General features: G+C 39.3%; 1 protein-coding gene across 1 annotated transcript in view; it reads right to left on the reverse strand.

Annotated features, from left to right (window-relative positions):
• SYNE1 (spectrin repeat containing nuclear envelope protein 1) overlaps positions 1–21,074 on the reverse strand; it is a 503,778-nt gene that overhangs the window by 379,519 nt on the left and 103,185 nt on the right. The window contains exons 4-6 of the mRNA XM_084624934.1: positions 12,519–12,614; positions 6,968–7,051; positions 1,868–1,960 (exon numbers count right to left, since the gene is read on the reverse strand). Coding sequence (XP_084481060.1) covers positions 1,868–1,960; positions 6,968–7,051; positions 12,519–12,614 — 273 coding nt within the window. The remainder of the gene's footprint in view (positions 1–1,867; positions 1,961–6,967; positions 7,052–12,518; positions 12,615–21,074) is intronic.

Genomic DNA, 21,074 nt, shown 5'->3' on the forward strand with positions numbered 1-21,074 from the left:
ATTACCCGTTCCGGGTCTTTAGCTCCTCGGGACGTCTCCCTACTGGGCATTCCCGATGCCTCACGGTCCGTTGGTTTCAGTGCTGTCAGTACTGGGGCAGATTTTCCACCTGGAGATCACTTTCTTTTGGGCGAATCTCTCTGTGGGGATGTATGGGTGCACTTTTTTGCGTCCTTTTTGGAAGCAGGCTCCTTGGTAACAGCCTTAGAGGTAGAACCCCTGTCAGAGGCTGCCGATGGTAATCATTGGCCCGGAGGCATTCTGGTCTCAGGGTCGGAGACTGGTCTGAGGGATTTTTCCACCATTAACAGTTTAAGTTGGAGATCTCTTGCCTTTCATGTCCTAGCAGTTAACTTTTTACAATGCGGACATTTCTGGGCAATACGAGTCTCTCCAAGGCAGCGGACGCACTGAGGGTGGCCATCCGACACAGGAATGGAGAGTCTGCACGTTAGGCAGTGTTTGAAACCAGGAGAGCTGGGCACGCCTGAGGGAAGGAGATGAGTCCTGCACTTGGCTGTTGTTATTCAAAGTGGGGCCTGCTGGAGGCAGGGTGAGTGAAAGAAAGAAACTATAAATTAAAAGAAAAGAAAGGGTAGCTATCTACAATTTGAAAGTGGCGCTGCTGGCGGTCCGACTCACGCCAAAGGCAGTAGAGAAGGAACTGAGGGATGGTTGGCTGCGCAAGCTAAGTGGCCACTCAGAGTGGTGCGAGATGGCTGCCACGCGTGTGTGGCCAACCAGGGCACTTCTACTACAAAGCTACAATTGCAAGCGCAGGGCACCAAGACACCTAAAGTGGAGCACCCACAGGGACACTCTTTGAAGAAGAACCAGAGTTTGTTTCTGGCTGCATTTGCTTTATCTGGGTTTGCAGGGAGAGGGAGGGTCTAAGAACCTAACCCTGAGATAAGCTAACATGGATCAGGTAGGGAGAAGCCCAAGGAAGAAGCAGCAATGAACTGAAATCAAGCCGTACGTGGCTGCTGTATACAGGATTACTGGATTGCAACTCGGAATAGTGGGCGGGCCCAGGCTCCCCCTCTGGCCACAGTAGCATCAACCACAAGAAGGGGACAGGGCTTATTTGAGAGCCTGAACAAAGAGCTGAATTTAAAGAGACTAGAGCCAGGGACTTAATAGGACTGTTCATTTAGTAGCTCTTTAGTATTGTGGTAGGGATTCATTTGGACTTTGTGACTCAGTCAAAGGGCCAAGCCACAGAAGATCCCAAAAAGTCAGCCAGCAACCTGCAGGGAGTACCAGGAGCAGGAAAAGACATGCAGTACCACATCCAGCTACAAGGAAGTGTTCAGAAGGTGAGTGCCTCATTACACACAGGATCAAATTCTGCCCTTGAAAGTATCTGCAGCTCCTGATGAAATCAGTAGGTGTCACACATGTATATGTGAGGCCACACTTCAGCCGCTAAATAGTAAACTGTGTTTACATATTGAATCTGCTGGACTTGAAAACTTGGTGCATTCACTAGCAGGTTCTCTGTTAGTATAAATAAGGCTTACAGTGATTGATGGTGCTTGTTTACAACTAGTCCTTTTTTATTTACTTGATTTCATATATATATATATAGTTTGCTTTCTTCAGGAAAAGTAGGAGTATATGCCAATAATAACTTGGCATAATTTTAAAGGTACATTCCTAAGCCCCAATCCTGCAAAAACTTACACACATGTTTAACTTTATACATAGTGAATAGTCCCATCCTCATACAGACATTGGGCCAGATCCTCAGGTGGTGTAAACTGGCAGAGCTTTGTTGAAGTCACTGGAGCTACACCAATTTATGTCAGGTGAGGATCTGGCCCATTACTTCAAAAATAATAGTCAAATATAGAAAATATAATACCTGGAAATATAAAATTATGGTCCACATCAAGCCAAGTACAATAGAAGGCCTACCATCAGCAATATCAGTTGAATTGATGTTGACTAGTTTAATCTGTTTAGAAAAGAAAATACACATTATCACATACAGGAGATAGTGACAATTATTACAAGGATTCTGAATGGGTTTGTTGTATAGTAAATTTATGCAAAAATAGTTTTTTTATTCAAAAATTCAGTGCAGTGATGAGAACGTCAGTTAATATATTGCACAGCTACAGTTATACCTTAAAATGGAGCAAGATAACAAACAGAAGTATAACAATATATGAATATATTTTTCAGTTTGTGATTAAACATGATTTATCATAAAACCACAGGAATTACATGTAAAAACTAATCTAAAGTACCATATTGGCCAATACAGGATTGTTCCATTAATATATTCAACTTCAAATGGAAAAAATATACCACTTAATTTATACTTTTTGTACTTATGCAAGTTTGTTATAGGGTTAAAAATTCCAGAAAATCTTTGTACCAACCGGTGATCCTCTGTACATGGACTAGCATGAAAAGCAAAGGGGAAACAGTGATATATAAAATCAGCTTAATGTGATAAATTAATTCATTTTCCTGGTAATTAAATTCTGGAATGTAAAGAAAGCACTGCTATAACAAGACTAATCAGCAATGCAATGCATAGAATCCACAGTGTTCCATTCTTGTACTCACTAGTTGTTATCTCAAATTACTCATTTAGCTATGAACAAGCTGTTCTTGCCATATTTTGTATGAAGATGATCAGGGAAAGAGAGAAGAAGGGAACAGGAAATAAATGGGGAGCAAGAAAAGAATAAACAGACGTTGAAAAGAAAAGATGAGATACGTGTCAAGTAGAGATCCTTTCATACAAACGTTGTAAAGGACTTACATCCTTAGTGAAGTTGGCATTATTATATATCTTTTAAACATAGGTCAATAGATGCACAGAGAAGAATGAATGACTTTCCAAAGTCATGCAATAAATCAATCACAAAGACAAGAACAGAATCTAGGAACAGAATCAGACTCAGGCCTGGTCTACACTTCCACAGTAAATTGACCCAAGTTATGCTACTTCAGTTATGTGAATACCGTAACTGAAGTCAACATAGCTTTGGTCAATATACTACAGTGTCTACACCGCACTGTGTCGATGGGTGATGCTCTCCCACAGACTTCCTTTACTCTTCTTGGGCAGGTGAAGTACACAGATTGATGGGAGAGTGTACACAAATCGATGAGAGAGACCTGCTAAATCGACACTCGTTGCATCAATTGCAGCAGTGCCTATCTACCAGTAAGTGTAGACATGGCCTCGGGGTCCTACACTAACCACTAGACATATGCTCATCAAAAATAATGCCAAAAGACAAAACTCAGTAAAGAAGAGGTTGAATATACAATAGAGTAGAATCAAAGAAAATGTAGCAGCAAAACAGAAATTCATGAAACAGAATAAGAAAGAATATCCACAGAATTAGCATTAAAAAGCAAAGAAAAATACACGGTGGGTCTGATTCTTCTGACGTCAGTGACGGTGATGTAAATCATGAATAACTTTTCTGAAGTCAATGTTACATTTTTGTAAAACTAGTAAATTTCAACTTTTTTCTTTTTTCACATTGGATTTTTTGATATATTAGATTGCTATTAAAATTTTTCAGAAACAAACACAGACAATTGGAAGAACTGTATAGCTTAGGATAAAGCACCACCTCCTAATACATCATCCTGCTGAGAAATTCAGGAGAGCTTCCTTTTATTTAAAGAACCAAATCTCTATGCTCCAGGGCTTAAATTCTCAGAGAGTATTTCCTGGAGCTCCCTACGCCCCACCCTCCACCATGTTATGAAAACTCCAGGGGGGTTAAAAATATTTACCGGACCTCCACTCTGGACAGCTCTGGCTGAATTTCAGATCTGACATGCAATCCCAAAATATATTAATGAATTAATTAATTAATTTTAATGTCAATGTTCTGTATCCCCGGGCAGACAGCTCCTCCTTTTTTCCTGTAAAAAACATTAGTACCACCAGTCACCACGAATAATTTTTAAAACACTCCTTGGATGCTCCCAGTCACTGTGTTACTCTGACCAAGGACTCCCAAGGTTCTAACGTTATGCAGGTGTATCTGTGAGAGGAAGATGGGGATGAGGGTGGGAGTGGGAGTGGGCGAAAGAACCTTCAAATGTTGGTTGGGACTAAAAGGGCAGGAGACTAATTTCATGTGACCTTTAACCATATGGAGAAAGGTGTCGTCCTTTGACCCAGCAACAGAGAAGCCACAGAAGCTGCTATAACAGGGGTGGGCAAACTAAGGCCCGCCAGCCGTTTTAAGCTGGCTGTTGAGCTCCCGTTGGGGAACAAGGTCAGGGCCGCTCCACACAGCTCCCGGAAGCAGACGCATGGCCCCATTCCAGCGCTCCAGCCAGGGAGCAAGGTCAGGGGCTGCTCCACACAGCTTCCGGAAGCCACGACATGGCCCCCCCTCCAGCTCATACACGCTCCAATGGCACTGCTCCAATGGCCCCCTCTGGCACTCCAATGGGAGCTGCAAGGGTGGTGCCTGCGGACAGGGCAGCGTGCAGAGCTCCCTGGCCATGCCTCCACATCAGAGCCGGAAAAGGGACATGCCGCTGCTTCTGGGAGCCGCTTGAGGTAAGCACCGCCTGGAGCCTTGAGCCTCTCCCCATGCCCCAACCCGCTGCCGCAGCCCTGATCCCCCTCCCCACCTCCAAACCCCTCGATCCCAGCCACAGCACCCTCCTGAACCCCAAACCCTTCATCCCCAGCCCCACCCCAGAGCCTGCACCCCCAACCAGAGCCTGCACCCCTTCCTGCACCCAAACCCCAATTTTGTGAGCATTCATGGCCCGCCATAAAATTTCTATTCCCAGATGTGGCCCTCGGGCCAAAAAGTTTGCTCACCCTTGAGCTATAACATTTAAAGGAAAGGATCACGGTTTGTTTGGCAAAACTTTCATGTAAGGTTGTACAGCTAACTCCCTCTGCTCTTAAAATCCCACAGGGACCCTGGAAAGAGCCCTAGAGGAGAATTCCCCACAGGATATTTTGGCAATCCACTCCACAAAAAACTGGTATAAGTCTCCTGGGGAAACTAGGATTCTGCATTTCTTCTACTGGTTAACAAGGAAAAGTTACTGTATATAGCCTAGTTCAAAAATATATATATTTGGGGGCTCATCCCCCAAAGCTGCCTCAAGTCTCAACAAATCTTCATTTCCTCTGGAGAGCAATGCTTTCCTTACAGATCCCACAGATAAAAAGATTGACAGGGCTCTCAAAAAAGCTTTTGATTAGGCGACTGCTCATATGAACATATCCTTCCAAGTACTGTATTTTCTTTGGTTTGTACCCTATTAAAGTTGATTGAGGAATTAGAAAGGAAACCTTCCAGGCCCAGGGCAAAACCCAGTTTTATCCAAAAAGATATTAGGTTAGTGACAATTAGTTTTCATATTTTTGCACAATGCAGTACAAGACTCACTCAATTCTACCTTCAAATATATGAAAATGGCAACCTCTGCTGTAGCTCAAAGGGCACTTTGGGTGAATCCCTACTCCCAAGCTTTATCAAAGGGATATAAAATATCAGGTTCATTTTTAAACATGCCCCTGTAGTATTTGTAGAATCACTGGATAAATTAATAAAACATATCTGACAAAAGCTTCGCTACCCCAACCGAAATCAAAGACAACATTCAATAACAAGATCATAAGATGGATCCGAGGGCTCCTTCAATAGATGGCCCAGCATTCCTTCTATACAGAAGAAGCATTTTTGGATGAAATAGTGAAAATCACGTGAGATTGCTTTAGGTTATGTAATGTGGCCTCTACTAAAGATTACGCAGGCCTCTCTGAGAGAAGAAAAATAGGTATGTCTTTCTTTTTGCACCCCAGGTTCTCTTTTTCCCTGGTCCTAGTCAACTTTTTGGCAGCACCAGTCTCAGCAGGCAAGGCAGCCCTCACTACATTTGAACACAAAGTTCTCAGGGTGAACAGCTTCTGTAGCTCAGTTTGTATTACCAATCTTCACTAGGTGGGCTGAAGCAAAATTTTGTTTTGAGAATACTTTTGTCTTTTCTTGTACTCTACCTTTCCCACCCAAGACTGAGCCAAAAAAAAACAACCTGAGGTGGATTTATTTTTACAGGGAGCTGCTATGACTGTCTCTTGTGTGGCAGAAAAGTAATTAGGTCAGAGATATCATAGTGTGAGACGAGATGGAAGCAAAATGTGCCAAAAATCACTGATGGCAACTGATGGCTACTGTTTCATAGGTTTAATCTCTCTTATCACTATGCTATCAGACGCAATCTAGTGTTGCAGAAATTTTAAAAGAAGCCAAATGTAAAAAGGAACTAAAGACATCTAAGCTAATAAAAAAGATAAACGTAAGTCAATAGAGTAGATATAGCAGGAGCAGGAGAGCCAGGAATACATGCAGAAGCAGGATTACTTTATTTGGCATTCTTACCAAAAACATTCTGAATTTTATTTATTGTGTTTTGTTTCATTTCTGGTACTAAAATGGCAACAATGTGGTTTCTCCAGAATCAGGCAGGATCTTGGCCTGAATGCCAGTCAAGGAAATAATGACCAGAATGTTTTCAAGTTCTCACATCTATTTTTTTTGGGAATTTATCTTTGCAAATATCATTTAATTAAGTTTGGGGATGTGTTCTTATAATTACAGATGAGCTGCTTACCTCAAATGTATAAACAGGTAGGGCAGCTTTTTATCTGTATTTATAATGGGATCAAAGAAAATTAACTGAAGAGCACATAATAACTGAGGAGTCCATTAATAGTTGACCAATGTCCGAAAAAGAAAAGTTGCACCATAAATATCATACCTGGGAAGTCGATATTCGGATTTCACTGTGTCATACCTTTATAGCATACCTATGTACAGCACATAGATACTTGGGATTCTGCGTAGCCCAGACTCTTCAAAATTACAGCAATTAGGTGAAAATAGAATATAGACTTCAGGAAAGAACAACTGGGGAAACAAAATGGTGCTGACAGAATGTTAATTAAACTTACCCGCCTTCCTTCTAGAAACTTAAGGGCAGAGCCAATATTAGCCACCCAATGGATCCTCTTCAGATGACGTCCCTGCTCGCAAGGCTTAAAGAAAGAATAGTGCAAATTACAATCAGATTTATGCCAACATTCTTACAAAGTGAAGGCCAGGTCATTATAAAAGCACATGAATATGTGCAGTGACCTGATTGATATGTGAAAATATTGCTGAGTGCACTCAAATTAGCATTTTTGTATATGCAAATAGATATACAGGAAACATAATAAATACAAATATTGAAGGCAAATTTTACAGCTTTGATTAAATTTTAGATCTACGTATTATAATCCAAAAGTATCATCAAGTTCTATTTAGTTAACAACCTCACAACACAAGCTAGTCAAAAACGATATTCACTAATTTCTCTATTCTTTACTATGTTTTTTTCTGAACATATAAATCTAGAAGGTTCACTGAAGTTTTAAATGACAAATCAAAATTCCTATAATACTAATAGCAGTTTTTCTTCCAATATCACTTATCTATTTAAGCAGGTTTTGGGTTTTGGACACATAAGTAAGGGAAGTGAACATGCCATCTCCAATGTATGGTTTACAAAGGGAATGATAATGGTGGTTATTACTTCAAAAATTCAATGTGAAGTAGATCTTTTCACTTTTTCCAGGGGAACTCTAGACAAGCCATTTACAACACACATTTTGCTTCTCTATAAAAGAAAAAGGACACTAAACTATCTAAACTGCTACATGCCACAAGGGACCACAACAGTGGTTCCCTTAACCCACCCAGCAATATTGTTAATCTATCCACTATACTCTTAGCCCAGCAGAAGAATCTGTCCTATCTCGGGGCCTATCCTTCTGCCTCTCCACCCCCACAAACAGGTCTGTGGTGACCTAGAATCCTATTTTTGACGTCTCCGACTCAAGGAATATTTCCAACACACCTCTGAACAACATACTAACCCACAGAGACCTTCCTACCAAGACTACAAAAAGAAGGATTCTGGGTGGACTCCTCCTGAAGGTCGAAACAACAGACTGAACTTCTACATAGAGTGCTTCCACCGACGTGCACGGGCTGAAATTGTGGAAAAGCAGCATCACTTGCCCCATAACCTCAGCCGTGCAGAACACAATGCCATCCACAGCCTCAGAAACAACTCTGACATCATAATCAAAAAGGCTGACAAAGGAGGTGCTGTCGTCATCATGAATAGGTCGGAATATGAACAAGAGGCTGCTAGGAAGCTCTCCAACACCAATTTCTACAAGCCATACCCTCTGATCCCACTGAGGGTTACTAAAAGAAACTACACCATTTGCTCAAGAAACTCCCTGAAAAAGCACAAGAACAAATCCGCACAGACACACCCCTGGAATCCGAACCGGGGGTATTCTATCAGCTACTCAAGATCCATAAACCTGGAAATCCTGGACGCCCCATCATCGCAGGCACTGGCACCCTAACAGCAGGATTGTCTGGCTATGTCGACTCCATCCTCAGGCCCTACGCTACCAGCACTCCCAGCTATCTTCGAGACACCACTGACTTCCTGAGGAAACTACAGTCCTTGCTTACAGACAGTCCCCCAACCTGAAGCAAATACTCACCAGCAACCACACACCACACAACAGAACCACTAACCCAGGAACCTATCCTTGCAACAAAGCCTGTTGCCAACTGTGTCCACATATCTATTCAGGGGACACCATCATAGGGCCTAATCGCATCAGCCACACTATCAGAGGCTCGTTCACCTGCACATCTACCAATGTGATATATGCCATCATGTGCCAGCAATGCCCCTCTGCCATGTACATTGGCCAAACTGGACAGTCTCTATGTAAAAGAATAAATGGACACAAATCAGACATCAAGAATTATAACATTCAAAAACCAGTCGGAGAACACTTCAATCTCTTTGGTCACTTGATTACAGACCTAAAGTGGCAATTCTTCAACAAAAAAATCTTCAGAAACAGACTCCAAGGAGAGACTGCTGAATTGGAATTAATTTGCAAACTGGATACAATTAACTTAGCCTTGAATAAACACTGGGAGTGGATGGGTCATTACACAAAGTAAAACTATTTCCCCATGTTTATTCCCCCCATCCCCCGCTGTTCCTCAGACGTTCTTGTCAATTGCTGGAAATGGCCCACCTTGCTTATCACTACAAAAGGATTCCCCTCCTTCCCCTCCCGCCCCACTCTCCTGCTGGTAATAGCTCACCTTACCTGATCACTTTCATTACAGTGTGTATGGCAACACCCATTGTTTCATGTTCTCTGTGTATATAAATCTCCCCACTGTATTTTCCACTGAATGCATCCGATGAAGTGAGCTGTAGCTCACGAAAGCTTATGCTCAAATAAATTTGTTAGTCTCTAAGGTGCCACAAGTACTCCTTTTCTATAAAATATGGTTCACGGTCTTTCTGAGGCCAACAAACTATCATGAGTCCTTTCTGAACAGGGGATTTTCTCCAAAGGGGAGACATACAATTATCTGAATGTAATCAAGACACAAACACCCCTTATATCCTAAACTTTTAAAATTTGAAAGTGATAATTAAAATTTACATCTAATCATCCTGTGATACATTATTCCATCAAGAAAGATAGAGAATGGTTGTATCATTCTCAAGAAATCTCTTCAGTAAATTGGAAATCAAAGTGTAATCTAGACAAGTTTTAAGATCATGTATATTTCATATCTGTAAAATGGATCTCTGAGAATCAGACCCATAGGTTTCCCCTATCTTGAACAATTCATTCTGACAGAATGTACCGAATAGGCAATCCACATTTTGGTATCACTGGATCATTAACTACTTCCATTTTCATTCCTATTCAGAAAATCAAACTTTAAGAACGGTCTGCTATGGATTCTGAAATTCCCCCTGTAATTTCAGTGCATTCTAATATTCTTCACTTCCTGTCTTAAACCATAGTATACTGTTGCTGTGCACTGTAAAACATCAGCTATGTTCCACCCCAGCAGTGGCTTCATTTCCATAGACGGTAATCCTAACTAATACTTATATATAAATTATAAAACACTCTGGGATCATACTGTATGAAAAGTCCTTTTCAACCTGTAAAATTATCTATTATTATTCTTTTGCCTATCCTTTCGGTAAACCTGATACCGTGCCTTTTTAAACTCCAGTCATTTTTCTGGGTCTGCATTGCCTCTTTTCTTTCAATAGTGTTGTCATAAATATAAAGGGAAGGGTAAACCCCTTTAAAATCCCTCCTGGCCAGAGGAAAAATCCTCTCACTTGTAAAGGGTTAAGAAGCTAAAGGTAACCTTGCTGGCACCTGACCAAAATGACCAATGAGGAGACAAGATACTTTCAAAAGCTGGGAGGAGGGAGAGAAACAAAGGGTCTGTGTCTGTCTATATGCTGCTTTTGCCAGGGATAGAACAGGAATGGAGTCTTAGAACTTTTAGTAAGTAATCTAGCTAGGTACGTGTTAGATTATGATTTCTTTAAATAGCTGAGAAAAGAACTGTGCTGAATAGAATAACTATTTCTGTCTGTGTATCTTTTTTGTAACTTAAGGTTTTGCCTAGAGGGATTCTCTATGTTTTGAATCTAATTACCCTGTAAGGTATCTACCATCTTGATTTTACAGAGGTGATTCCTTTATTTCTATTTACTTTTACTTCTATTAAAAGTCTTCTTGTAAGAAAACTGAATGCTTTTTCATTGTTCTCAGATCCAAGGGTTTGGGTCTGTGGTCACCTATGCAAATTGGTGAGGATTTTTACCAAACCTTTCCCAGGAAGTTGGGTGCAAGGGTTGGGAGGATTTTGGGGGGAAAGACGTGTCCAAACTACGTTTCCCAGTAAACCCAGTTAGAGTTTGGTGGTGGCAGTGGATATTCCAAGGACAAAGGATAAAATTAATTTGTACCTTGGGGAAGTTTTAACCTAAGCTGGTAAAAGTAAGCTTAGGAGGTTTTCATGCAGGTCCCCACATCTATACCCTAGAGTTCAGAGTGGGGGAGGAACCTTGACAAGTGTGTTTATGTTGGCTTTGATATAATGAATTTCAGTGTCACTATTAACAAAGGTAAAGTTCCTTTCTTCGATCTTGAATAACATTTTACCACAAGGGAGAGACTTCTCTTCTCTGAAAGCATAGAATAGAATCAAAAAACTAGTGCAGTTCAACACTGCAGAAACCCTTTAGAACACATATCTCAAATTAAGCAATCTTCATTCAAGTGAATTATCCTTAAGCATGCTTACTGTCAGACTGGCACATAGTTTAGACCCACAATCAGAATGACTTTAAAGCTGTTATAATCTAGTGTAGGTTTCTATCTGGAATCAAAATGCCTCCCTATATTTTATGGAGGCAGATGATAGCTAGATACGAATAAAGAATAACAGCTGAAGTGTGGCATTTAGATACTGCCTTGAGTAGGGGGCAGACTGAAACTCCTAAGCCCTAGGGTGAGTTCAGGGAAGGATTCTATCTCTATCCATTAGGAGCTTGCAATCTGATCACTGGGCTGGTTTGGAAGGGGCTGGAACTCCTAATGGATAACCCTACTCACCTCTGCTGACCTGCATAGGGCCAAGTTGGCCCCAGAATTAAAGACTGATTCTCATTTACACCAAAGCCTCTTTATACAACTCTAGAAGTGTAAAGGGACCTTCAAATGGTGTAAATTTGGGCCCTTTTCGCTAGAAGAACAGGAGAAAGGGGCCTTAGTATAAATGAGAATCAGACCCTAGATCAGGGGTTCTTATAACAAATTTTTTGGTGGCCTCAGAGTGCGGCCACCAACTCTTGCTGGTGGCTGCTCTGAAAAATTTTCCTAAAATGCTTAATTAACTTTAGGAAAATAAAATAAATATGCACATATACATGTCCAAATCATTGTAATTTATTTAAGGATGGTTTTGTTTGCAGACTCAGTAATAAAAATAATGCAGAGTTGTCTCTATACTTTACTGGGCCTAAACAGAATAGAAATACAAATAAGGTGCTTTGCCAATGGTCACATTTGAGAAACGCTGCCCTAGATAATATCAACTATCCACCACTCTCATAAAGAAATTAATAAACCAAACAAGTAAGATAGACACTATTTCTGTGAGATGTACAGAAAGTTTTGTGTGTTCTTATTTTCCCGCTACTGGTTCTAATGATTTGTGATTATTGTCAACTTCAGATCCTGATGATGCTGGTGCACAAATACAACAAAAATGCCATTTTAATGTTAAGCTCCAGTGAAACGTGCACACTGATAGATAAGATGCATGTAAATAATCAACATTTGCTGAATGTAAAAAGACAAAATAAAAAGCAACAGATATGGTGTGCATATATTTAGCGTATCACAAACAGGGAGTAAAACAAAGAATATCAGTCTATAATAAAGTATTCCGTATACCTTAACCTTGGCAGACCACTTACTTAATAAGCCTGTTTTATGCTGTAACACAAGGGTACCTATTGTCTTTCATGTATTACTTAGAAGTTCAGAAAGCCATCTTATCCCAGTTCAAAGGGAAACAAATCCTTACCAGTTTCTGACCAGAAAGAACCTCCAAAAGGGCAAGTAGCTTAACCCCATCTTTGATATCTTCAAACAGATCATTGACCACCAAGGGGGGATTGCGCTGAAAGGTGAAAAGAAATCAGATATCATAACTAACAACACGGCTACTCTGTTAAAATAGAAAGGGACAGAAAATTAATCTGGTCTTTGTCAGCAATGGTTTAATGGGCCAGTTATCATTTGGCATTGCTGGCTCTGGAATGTAACACTAGATGCATTAATATCATAATGTAAGGACCTGAAATAAATCTACTGCCCTGCACAGTGAAGGCATGAAATGTTGAACATATAGGGCCAGATCCTCAGCTGATGCAAATCAGCATAGCTCCATTGACTAGCTCATAGCATCCAGGTAAAAATGACAAGAGGGATGGAGAGTGAAAGGTAGCTATATGCTGCATTAGTGAGATATGCAGCTGCCACGTTAGTCCCACCTACTAGCAGCATTAAGGTCAAAGAGAGGAATAGTTACATGTTCAATTTTCATGCTCAGGATCACACTTCAGTTTAAGTCTGTTCATGCACAATAATTTGCCATCCCACAATTTGTCCTGTTTTTGATCCTGTGTTCTTGAGAGGAAGGGAGTGTGCACACAAGACTCTTTAGATGCTCCACATGAAGGACTATGCGTACTTCTTAATCTTATTAATAATACCCATGCATAGCTTCCACATCCACTTGCACTGAACACAAAGACTTGCAGGATTCAAGGTTATTATACAGATGTGCAATGTAAAAAATAATATGGTGGCACCTTGAATATTCTTAAACTTTAAGCCCACATCACTGACCCTTTACCTTAAGTCCCAGCATTGAGTGAATGTTTACAATTTCAATAATCACTACTGATTTCCAAACCTAAAAACATCTGTCATCTACATTTAGATTCACCATCATTTTTGCTGAAGAAACCGTAAAATCTACCATTCTTATTAAGAATGCTAAACTTGGGAGGAATCTACAATGTTGACATGCCCATTAAGAAACTATTAATTAAGGTCAAACACACAATTCCTACATACAGTATTACAGCCATATTTTGATTTATCTCATATTCCACCTAGTATTCAATATACTACAGGAAACTGTCTCTAAACCTGAAACATACGACTGGGTGAGTAGTATGAAGGGAAGACAAGGTGTGGCAGGAAGTGTTTAGTGTGCTGGGGCTGTTAGAGTCACAGTATTACTTTTACATTGCTGACAGTTGTTTCAGAAGATTGCCATATTCCCTCCCCCCCCACCCTTTCTCCTCAAGGATTGCAGTTCTCCAATACTAAGTTACTCAGAATATCAGTTCCCACTCATGACAAATTACTGTAACACATGCTATTAAATTTTCAGAGACAACAATGATAATATTGAAAATATACTTAAACAGATTTTGTTTCCAGATATTTTGAACGATAAGATGTCATCATTAAACTCTACTTTCTCAACTGCTTTGACACTTCTTATGCCATTTTATGTAACTCTATCAGTTGGATAGTACAATAACAATTTCATGCATTTTCCCTAACCTAGCACATCAAAAAATACTGAATACTGAAATCCTGGACGCATTGAAGTCATTGGCAAAATTCCCATTGACTATACTGAAGCCAGGATTTCACCTCAAGTTTGTAAGCATCCACATGTTTTGTTGCTGCTGATTGTCTATTAGACATACACAAGATGGAAATACCATATAAATAACAAAATTCAGTCTTCACTGTTTGTAAAATCTAGAAAAAAACAAACAAAACAAAAAACCCTGACTTCACAGAAGTCATGAAGGGCAACAATTGTTACAGTGACTAAACACATAAATAAGTGAGAACATAACATCAGGGACTAATATATACTAAACTGTATAGTATATACTAAACTGTATAGGCAAAAGAGGTGCCTACTTTGTTTTATGGTTACATCAGATGTACATCTGAAAAATCACGCTTTCACAACCAACTTGATGTACTGCTCTTGTATAGTTCATACAGAAAATAACTGAAGAACTGGAGATAAAAAAGGAAGCATTTCCCTTCAGGAGCAGTGATGATATAACAAAGCAGGAAAAAGCAAAGCATCCCTGTTGTAGCCTCCAACATTGAAAATACTCTCCCTTTGTTGTTTAATCTAGATTATCTATTTCTTCTATGAAAAAAATACTTTTAGCATTAAGTGAAAAGAACATTCTTCTGTTGAAATGAGTCTTTGTACATTTAAGATTTGTTATGTGGTTATGCTCTTACAACTACAGTAAGAGAACTGCAGGTTTCCTTTAGATTACTGTACAGTTGTGTTGTACAATTTAAAAAAAGATGATCAGAATAACATGTAAAGTTATTTTCATTCTGATATGCTAGTAGTATCAGATTAATGAATAATTTTGTTTAAAGAAAAACCCTCTGCTTACCACACTTACATTTCTACTAATACCCCTGATGCTAGACCAAACTCTTCCTCACTGTGACTCCAGTGAAATCAATGGAGTGTCAAAGTTAAAGTAAAAATGGATTTGTCCCAGGCAATCTTGTATTATATGCTACAAATATAGATACAATTCATTTCCCTCTGTGTTGTTTTTTCCTTTGTAAATTTTGAAGCAACATCATACTACTTTCAAGTATTTGGATTTAGCAGTGAAAATAATGATCCATAAGGGTGGTCATCACATCAATAACAGTGGGTGAAATCATGTCATTTTGCCATTGACTTCAATGAAACCAGGATTTCTCCCAAAAAACTTTACTTCTAAAATGCTATGCTTTCTATGCAAACTAAAGCTGTGAAGACAGATTTCATAGAACTTGGAAAAGGAGGCAAAATATAAAGAGTGCTGGAAAAGATGAGAAGTGGCAAAGAAACAACCAAATTATTGACAGCAAAGATTTTGAGACCAAATGCTGAGAAGTAAGGGAAACCACAACAGTTCCTCTTAAATCAGGAAACTGCAATTCATCTCTTGCTGGTGCTAGCTGGTAAATATAAACCTGTGTATTCTATTGAGCAAAGTTGTCTTCTTTTTTCTCTTTACAATCACTCGCAGTGCTTAGCAGAGCAGAACACATGCATGGAAACATAAATAAAACCAGTACAAAAGGGAAGCAGAAAACACAGATAAGAGATATATGAACACTTAAGAACTAACTTTCGGGCAATGCACTATTACTAGATTGGTACCATTACCTCTTAGATTGGAAATTAGGTAGGTAGCTTGCTTCCTAACCAAAAACGCTTGGTGCAATATACATCATAATGTAAAGTCCTCTACCACCATTAAAATGTTGACCTCTTTTTAAAAGAGAAAAGCATGTAAGGAGGGCCCGTTTAAAAATAAAGTGTACATAGCAAATAACTCAAGACTCTTTCTTACCAAAGATAAGTAAATGACATAGCAACCTTTTTTTCTTCTGTTTTTTTGTATGCTGCTGTGGTCGCACTGCATTAGTTAAAACATTACTGATTTAGCGGAAACAAACTTAAAAATATAAGGCCAAATTCTTTGGCAGCTCTTATTCAGAGTTCTCACTGACTTCCGTCTGTATTCTAGTTATATTGGGACAGAGTGGGGTGACATGAATTGGGATTTTGCCTGAGTAAGATCTAAGTCAGGACTACATGATTTGGCACACTGCATTTAGAAGCATCTATATGTGAAACACGTATATAGTCTGTGATATTTAACTGCAAAAAAATTCAACACGCACATCAATCCATCTCCAGCGTGTTTATTATCAATATACAGTGGTCACAAACTCAACATTTCCCACACTTTTATGCCTGTAATACCACAATTATCTCCTGGAGTATTTCATGCCAGTGTGAGAATGGTTAGAAAATGTTGACTTTTTAATGGCAATCACTAACTCCCCTTTTTAAGGTTGCTGTGGACATCAGCCTTATTGTAATTCAGCTCCGTGTACCTATGAAATTCAGTATATCCCAAATAGTATGCACAAACTTCCTGACACTTAGAAGTTTTTAGATATTTATTTATATATTATTGTATATGCACCACTAAATATGATAGCTTAAATAAAATTCCTGTTTTTCATGGAAAAACTTTCCATTCAAACTAACATAGAGTGATTCTTCTGCTATAATAGATAAGTACATGTCCCTTGGCCTCATATGTAATGTCAATTTGAATAATGTGAGCCAGTTAATATGTACTTTTTCCTTGGTAGTCTCCAAGTGACAAAGTCATTACCTTTTGTTAAAAATGTGAATAAAGTTAAAAGCTACTGAATACTATTTATACAAGAGATGGACCAGAACTTAACAAATATTCCATCCAACTACCAGTCTGTACTGTCAAAATGTTAACATGAAATCTGTAGAAACATGTGGTACAAACATATCTGAACTTTAGAAAATATTAGATCTATATCCAGACACTGGCTTTGTGATTGGTCCCTACAGCTACAGTGACTGAATCAATAACATTGATCTTAACATGCCATATGTGCTAGAATTATAGAAAAGTTAGTGTTGATATAATATATATATATACTTTGCTCTTGCTTTTATACAGTACTTTGTTATACTGGAAGCAGTAAGCAAATAACAAAGGCCTTGTCTTCATTAGGAAAAAGGGTGTATTTTTAACACATATTAACTAACATACATTAAAATCCTAGTGTAGCCAAGTCAAGTTGTAAACATAATTTTCCTCAATCAGCTAACATGTATATAAACTACAATTTGCCTTGTCTATACAAGGATTTTCATATATCTTAGTTTGTTAGCTGATGTGTTAAAACACACCCTCTTTTTCTAATGAAGACAAGGCCTTCGGTGTCTGCTTACTTCCTCCAAAATATCAAAGCAATAGCAAAGCACACATATTATATCAACACTAACTTTTCCATAACTCCAGCACATATGGCATGGTTACACTTGTGGTAATAATTATATTAAGAGTGGCTGTGAGGAGGCAAGACATGAGTGGTGAGGCACACTCACCACAAGTAAATTCATGAGCGCTGTGGGAGGCATATGAATTAACTGGGAAGCTTTTTAAAGGTTAGCAAACTGATTTTTTCCCATACTAAGTATTTTATTTAAATATAGATTAGAACTGATCACAAATGTAACTTAATGTGGGAATTTTTTGGATAATCCTATTGCTCTTTGAAACTGGCCTCTCGTTTGTGCTAATATTTAGAAAATTTCTTTGAACAGTGAAAGCAATACAATTTAGAGTACATCAATTAATATACTTAGGATGTAATTATTAAACTCAGAAAAGCAGATTTTTAAACAGCCTACAAACTGTAGTCTCTCCTCTCTCAGAAGTATTAAACTGAGTAACAGAAAACTTTTTGAAAAACCCAGACAAATATCATGGAACAAACAAGACATTTGATAAACTTCTCTGTTTTGTCCTACTGTTTTTTGTTGCATTGCATCTCCTTTTCTGTATTTTTCTATTGTCTCTCTAAACTGTAACTGCTTTGAATCTTTCTTCACACCTATGAGTACACTGCCTAAAAAACAGTTAGTGCTGTACAAATGAAAACAATAGTGTTTTGCAGATCCTCTGTAAAATGATCTGTAGAATGTTGTGAGACTTCCGTTACTAAAATAAGTGGTAGCTGAATTTTCAAATAGCTTCAAAACTGCATGAGCAAATCTGGCACATGCACTCGCTTGCACAAATTGATATCTGGGTGTGCAATTACCTGATTTGTTTGTCCTGATTTGTCTGAACAAGCTGATGTGCATAATTTCAAAGGCTGTTTTGAATATCTGACCTTTATTCCTCAATGCCAATTTAAAGGATTTATCCTGAAGCCTCTAGGTCCCATGCCCCCTCTCTAGAGGCATGCTCATAGCTTTTAGTGCCATCTGTGTGTGTAAAGGCTGCAGGATTAAGCCCTAGATTTAATGTGGCAGTTTTCTTCCAAGGATATCTTTAACCAATGGTTTATTATTAAAGGAAACATACCATAATTACTGAAGCAGGAGACTGGGAGTCAAACCTCCTGGGTTTTCTTCTCAACATTAGTTTGTTTGTTTTTTGGCTTATTACGTGACTCCATGCAAGTAACTTAGATTATCCATGCCTCAGTTTCCCCTTTTGAAAAATAAATATAATAGTACCCAATTCTCATGGTTACTTATCTAATAAATGTAAACTATTCAGCTCCTTGTATGAAGCCATTACATACTCTAAGTGCAAAGTATTATTACAATTAAGCTCAGAGTTGACTAGATAAGACCTTGTTATGGTCTCAAAAATTCAGTAACTATTATTATAGATGACAATATCTATTCTTGGTTTTTTTCTATTTCCTTTTCTTTTCTAAATCCATAGAGAGTCTTTTTTTCAATTTACAACCCTGAATATAGAGATACATATATAGGTACAACACAACAATGCAGAGTAGTGTTTCATAAATATATCCTAAAAACCTTCCATTCTTAGCTTTATTTTGGTTTATTATCCCTCGTCTGCTTTTATTTTAGGATGCTCTCCATTCTCCTTTTTATCTAATTATTAAGTGAACCATATTAGTTCAATTGTGTGGGTGTCTGTTTCGGAAAGTAGCCTGTGCTGCCTGACACTTGGTAGCAGAAGTTAGATAATACTGCAGGTATTCCTGGATTTGGGGGAATGAGAAGTTACTTACTGTGTAGAGTAACTAGGGTTGTTTGAGATGTGTTGTCCATATGCACCTCATGAGCCAGAGATGAGAGGTTTTTTGGCCAGCAATACCCCTGGGCACGCATGTGCTCTTTCAGACCTCGTGCTTTGAAGTGAGAGCAAATGGGATGAGGCCCACCAATCGTCATTTGGTTCCTTTTCACTGCAGAATCCCTGGAGGTAAGGATTTTGAGTTAGAGGGGATGGAAGGGCAAGTTGTGGAATCTGCATATGGAAAGAGTTGTCACTTTGGATGGGCTATCACCAGCAGGAGAGTGAATTTGTGTGGGGGGTGGAGGGTGAGAAAACCTGGATTTGTGCTGGAAATGGCCCAACCTGATGATCACTTTAGATAAGCTATTACCAGCAGGACAGTGGGGTGGGAGGAGGTATTGTTTCATATTCTCTGTGTATATATAAAGTCTGCTGCAGTTTCCACAGTATGCATCCGATGAAGTGAGCTGTAGCTCACGAAAGCTCATGCTCAAATAAATTGGTTAGTCTCTAAGGTGCCACAAGTCCTCCTTTTCTTTTTGCGAATACAGACTAACACGGCTGTTACTCTGAAACCTGCATATGGACAATAGATCTTGAAGTACTCCAGTTACTGTACACAGTAAGTAACTTTTCCTTCTCCTTCAAGTGCTTGTCCCTAGGCACATTCCAATGATGGTGACTCCCAAGCAGACATTTTGTTAAGGAGATGGGATCTTGTAGTAGTTAGGTAAACAATGAGTGAAGAAGGGTTTTATCAAATGCAGCATTGGAGCTGGAGGCTTCAGTCAGGGCACAGTGTCATGTAAACGTGTGGATTGAAGCCTAAGTCGCTGCTTTACAAATGTCCAATACTAGTAAGTTTTGCAGTGATGCTGCTGATGCAGTTTGTACTCTAGCAGAGTAACCTCTGATTGTGGACTGTGGATCTACCTTGGACACCTTTTAGAAGGTTGTATTGCAATTGGAAATCCTGTTCAATACTCTCTGGGATAAACTGCAGAGTCTTTCGTTCTTTCTGCAATAGAGACAAACAGTCCTGGTGATGTTCTAAAGGGTTTTGTTCTGTTTAAGCAGCAAGCCAAGACTCTCCTAATGTATGCAACATTGCCTCAGATCTGGCTGCATGGATTTTCGGGATGAATATTGGTAGATGTATTTGTTGATTCAAACGGAATACTGTCACTAGGGAGTATTCCAGTTGGGAGAAATGTAGGGTGTATTCTCATGAACACTTTGAGTGGAACACCGTGTGTGGTGGGGTCAGCCATTAGTGCCTCAATCTCTCCCACTCTTCTGACCCAAGTTATAGCAACTAAAAATGCCATCTTCATTGACAGGCGCAGCAGAGAAGGAGCCCATAGGTTTTGAAGTGTAGTCTCATGAGGGCTGTAAGTAATAGGTTTAAATCCTGTGGGAGTACAGGTTCCTTGACAGGCAGGAACATTTTATTAAACCCCTTTGAAAACCAAATTACTGCTGGATGGGAGGAGACTGTATGATCCTCCACTGGCAGATGGTGAGCTGAAATCGCTGCCAAGTGCACTTTGAAGGGACTGATGGAAAAGTTCTTCCATTTTAGTTATCAAGTAACTATTTGAGAATCTGTGGAATTAAGAAGTGACAGAATAAGTTTTGGTGGCACCAGGGGAGACCCTCAGCTATTTTGCCAGGAAGTTCTCTCCCACTGCTTGTTAGAACTTTTCTAACCAGAGAGGAGGAAGCCTGCTATACCAATGACATCCATCCAGCTATCATGCTGTGAGATGTAGGGACGTTAGATTCAGGTGTAGAATCTGTCCCTGGTTCTGAAACAGCAGATCTGGGAGTAGAGGTGTGGACCTGAGCTGAGATACTGACTGGTTCAATAGCTCCCTGAACCAGAACTGTCTGAG

The sequence above is a fragment of the Lepidochelys olivacea genome, assembly GCF_965140295.1.
Source record: "Lepidochelys olivacea isolate rLepOli2 genome assembly, chromosome: 3".
In the NCBI taxonomy this organism is placed as follows: domain Eukaryota; kingdom Metazoa; phylum Chordata; order Testudines; family Cheloniidae; genus Lepidochelys; species Lepidochelys olivacea.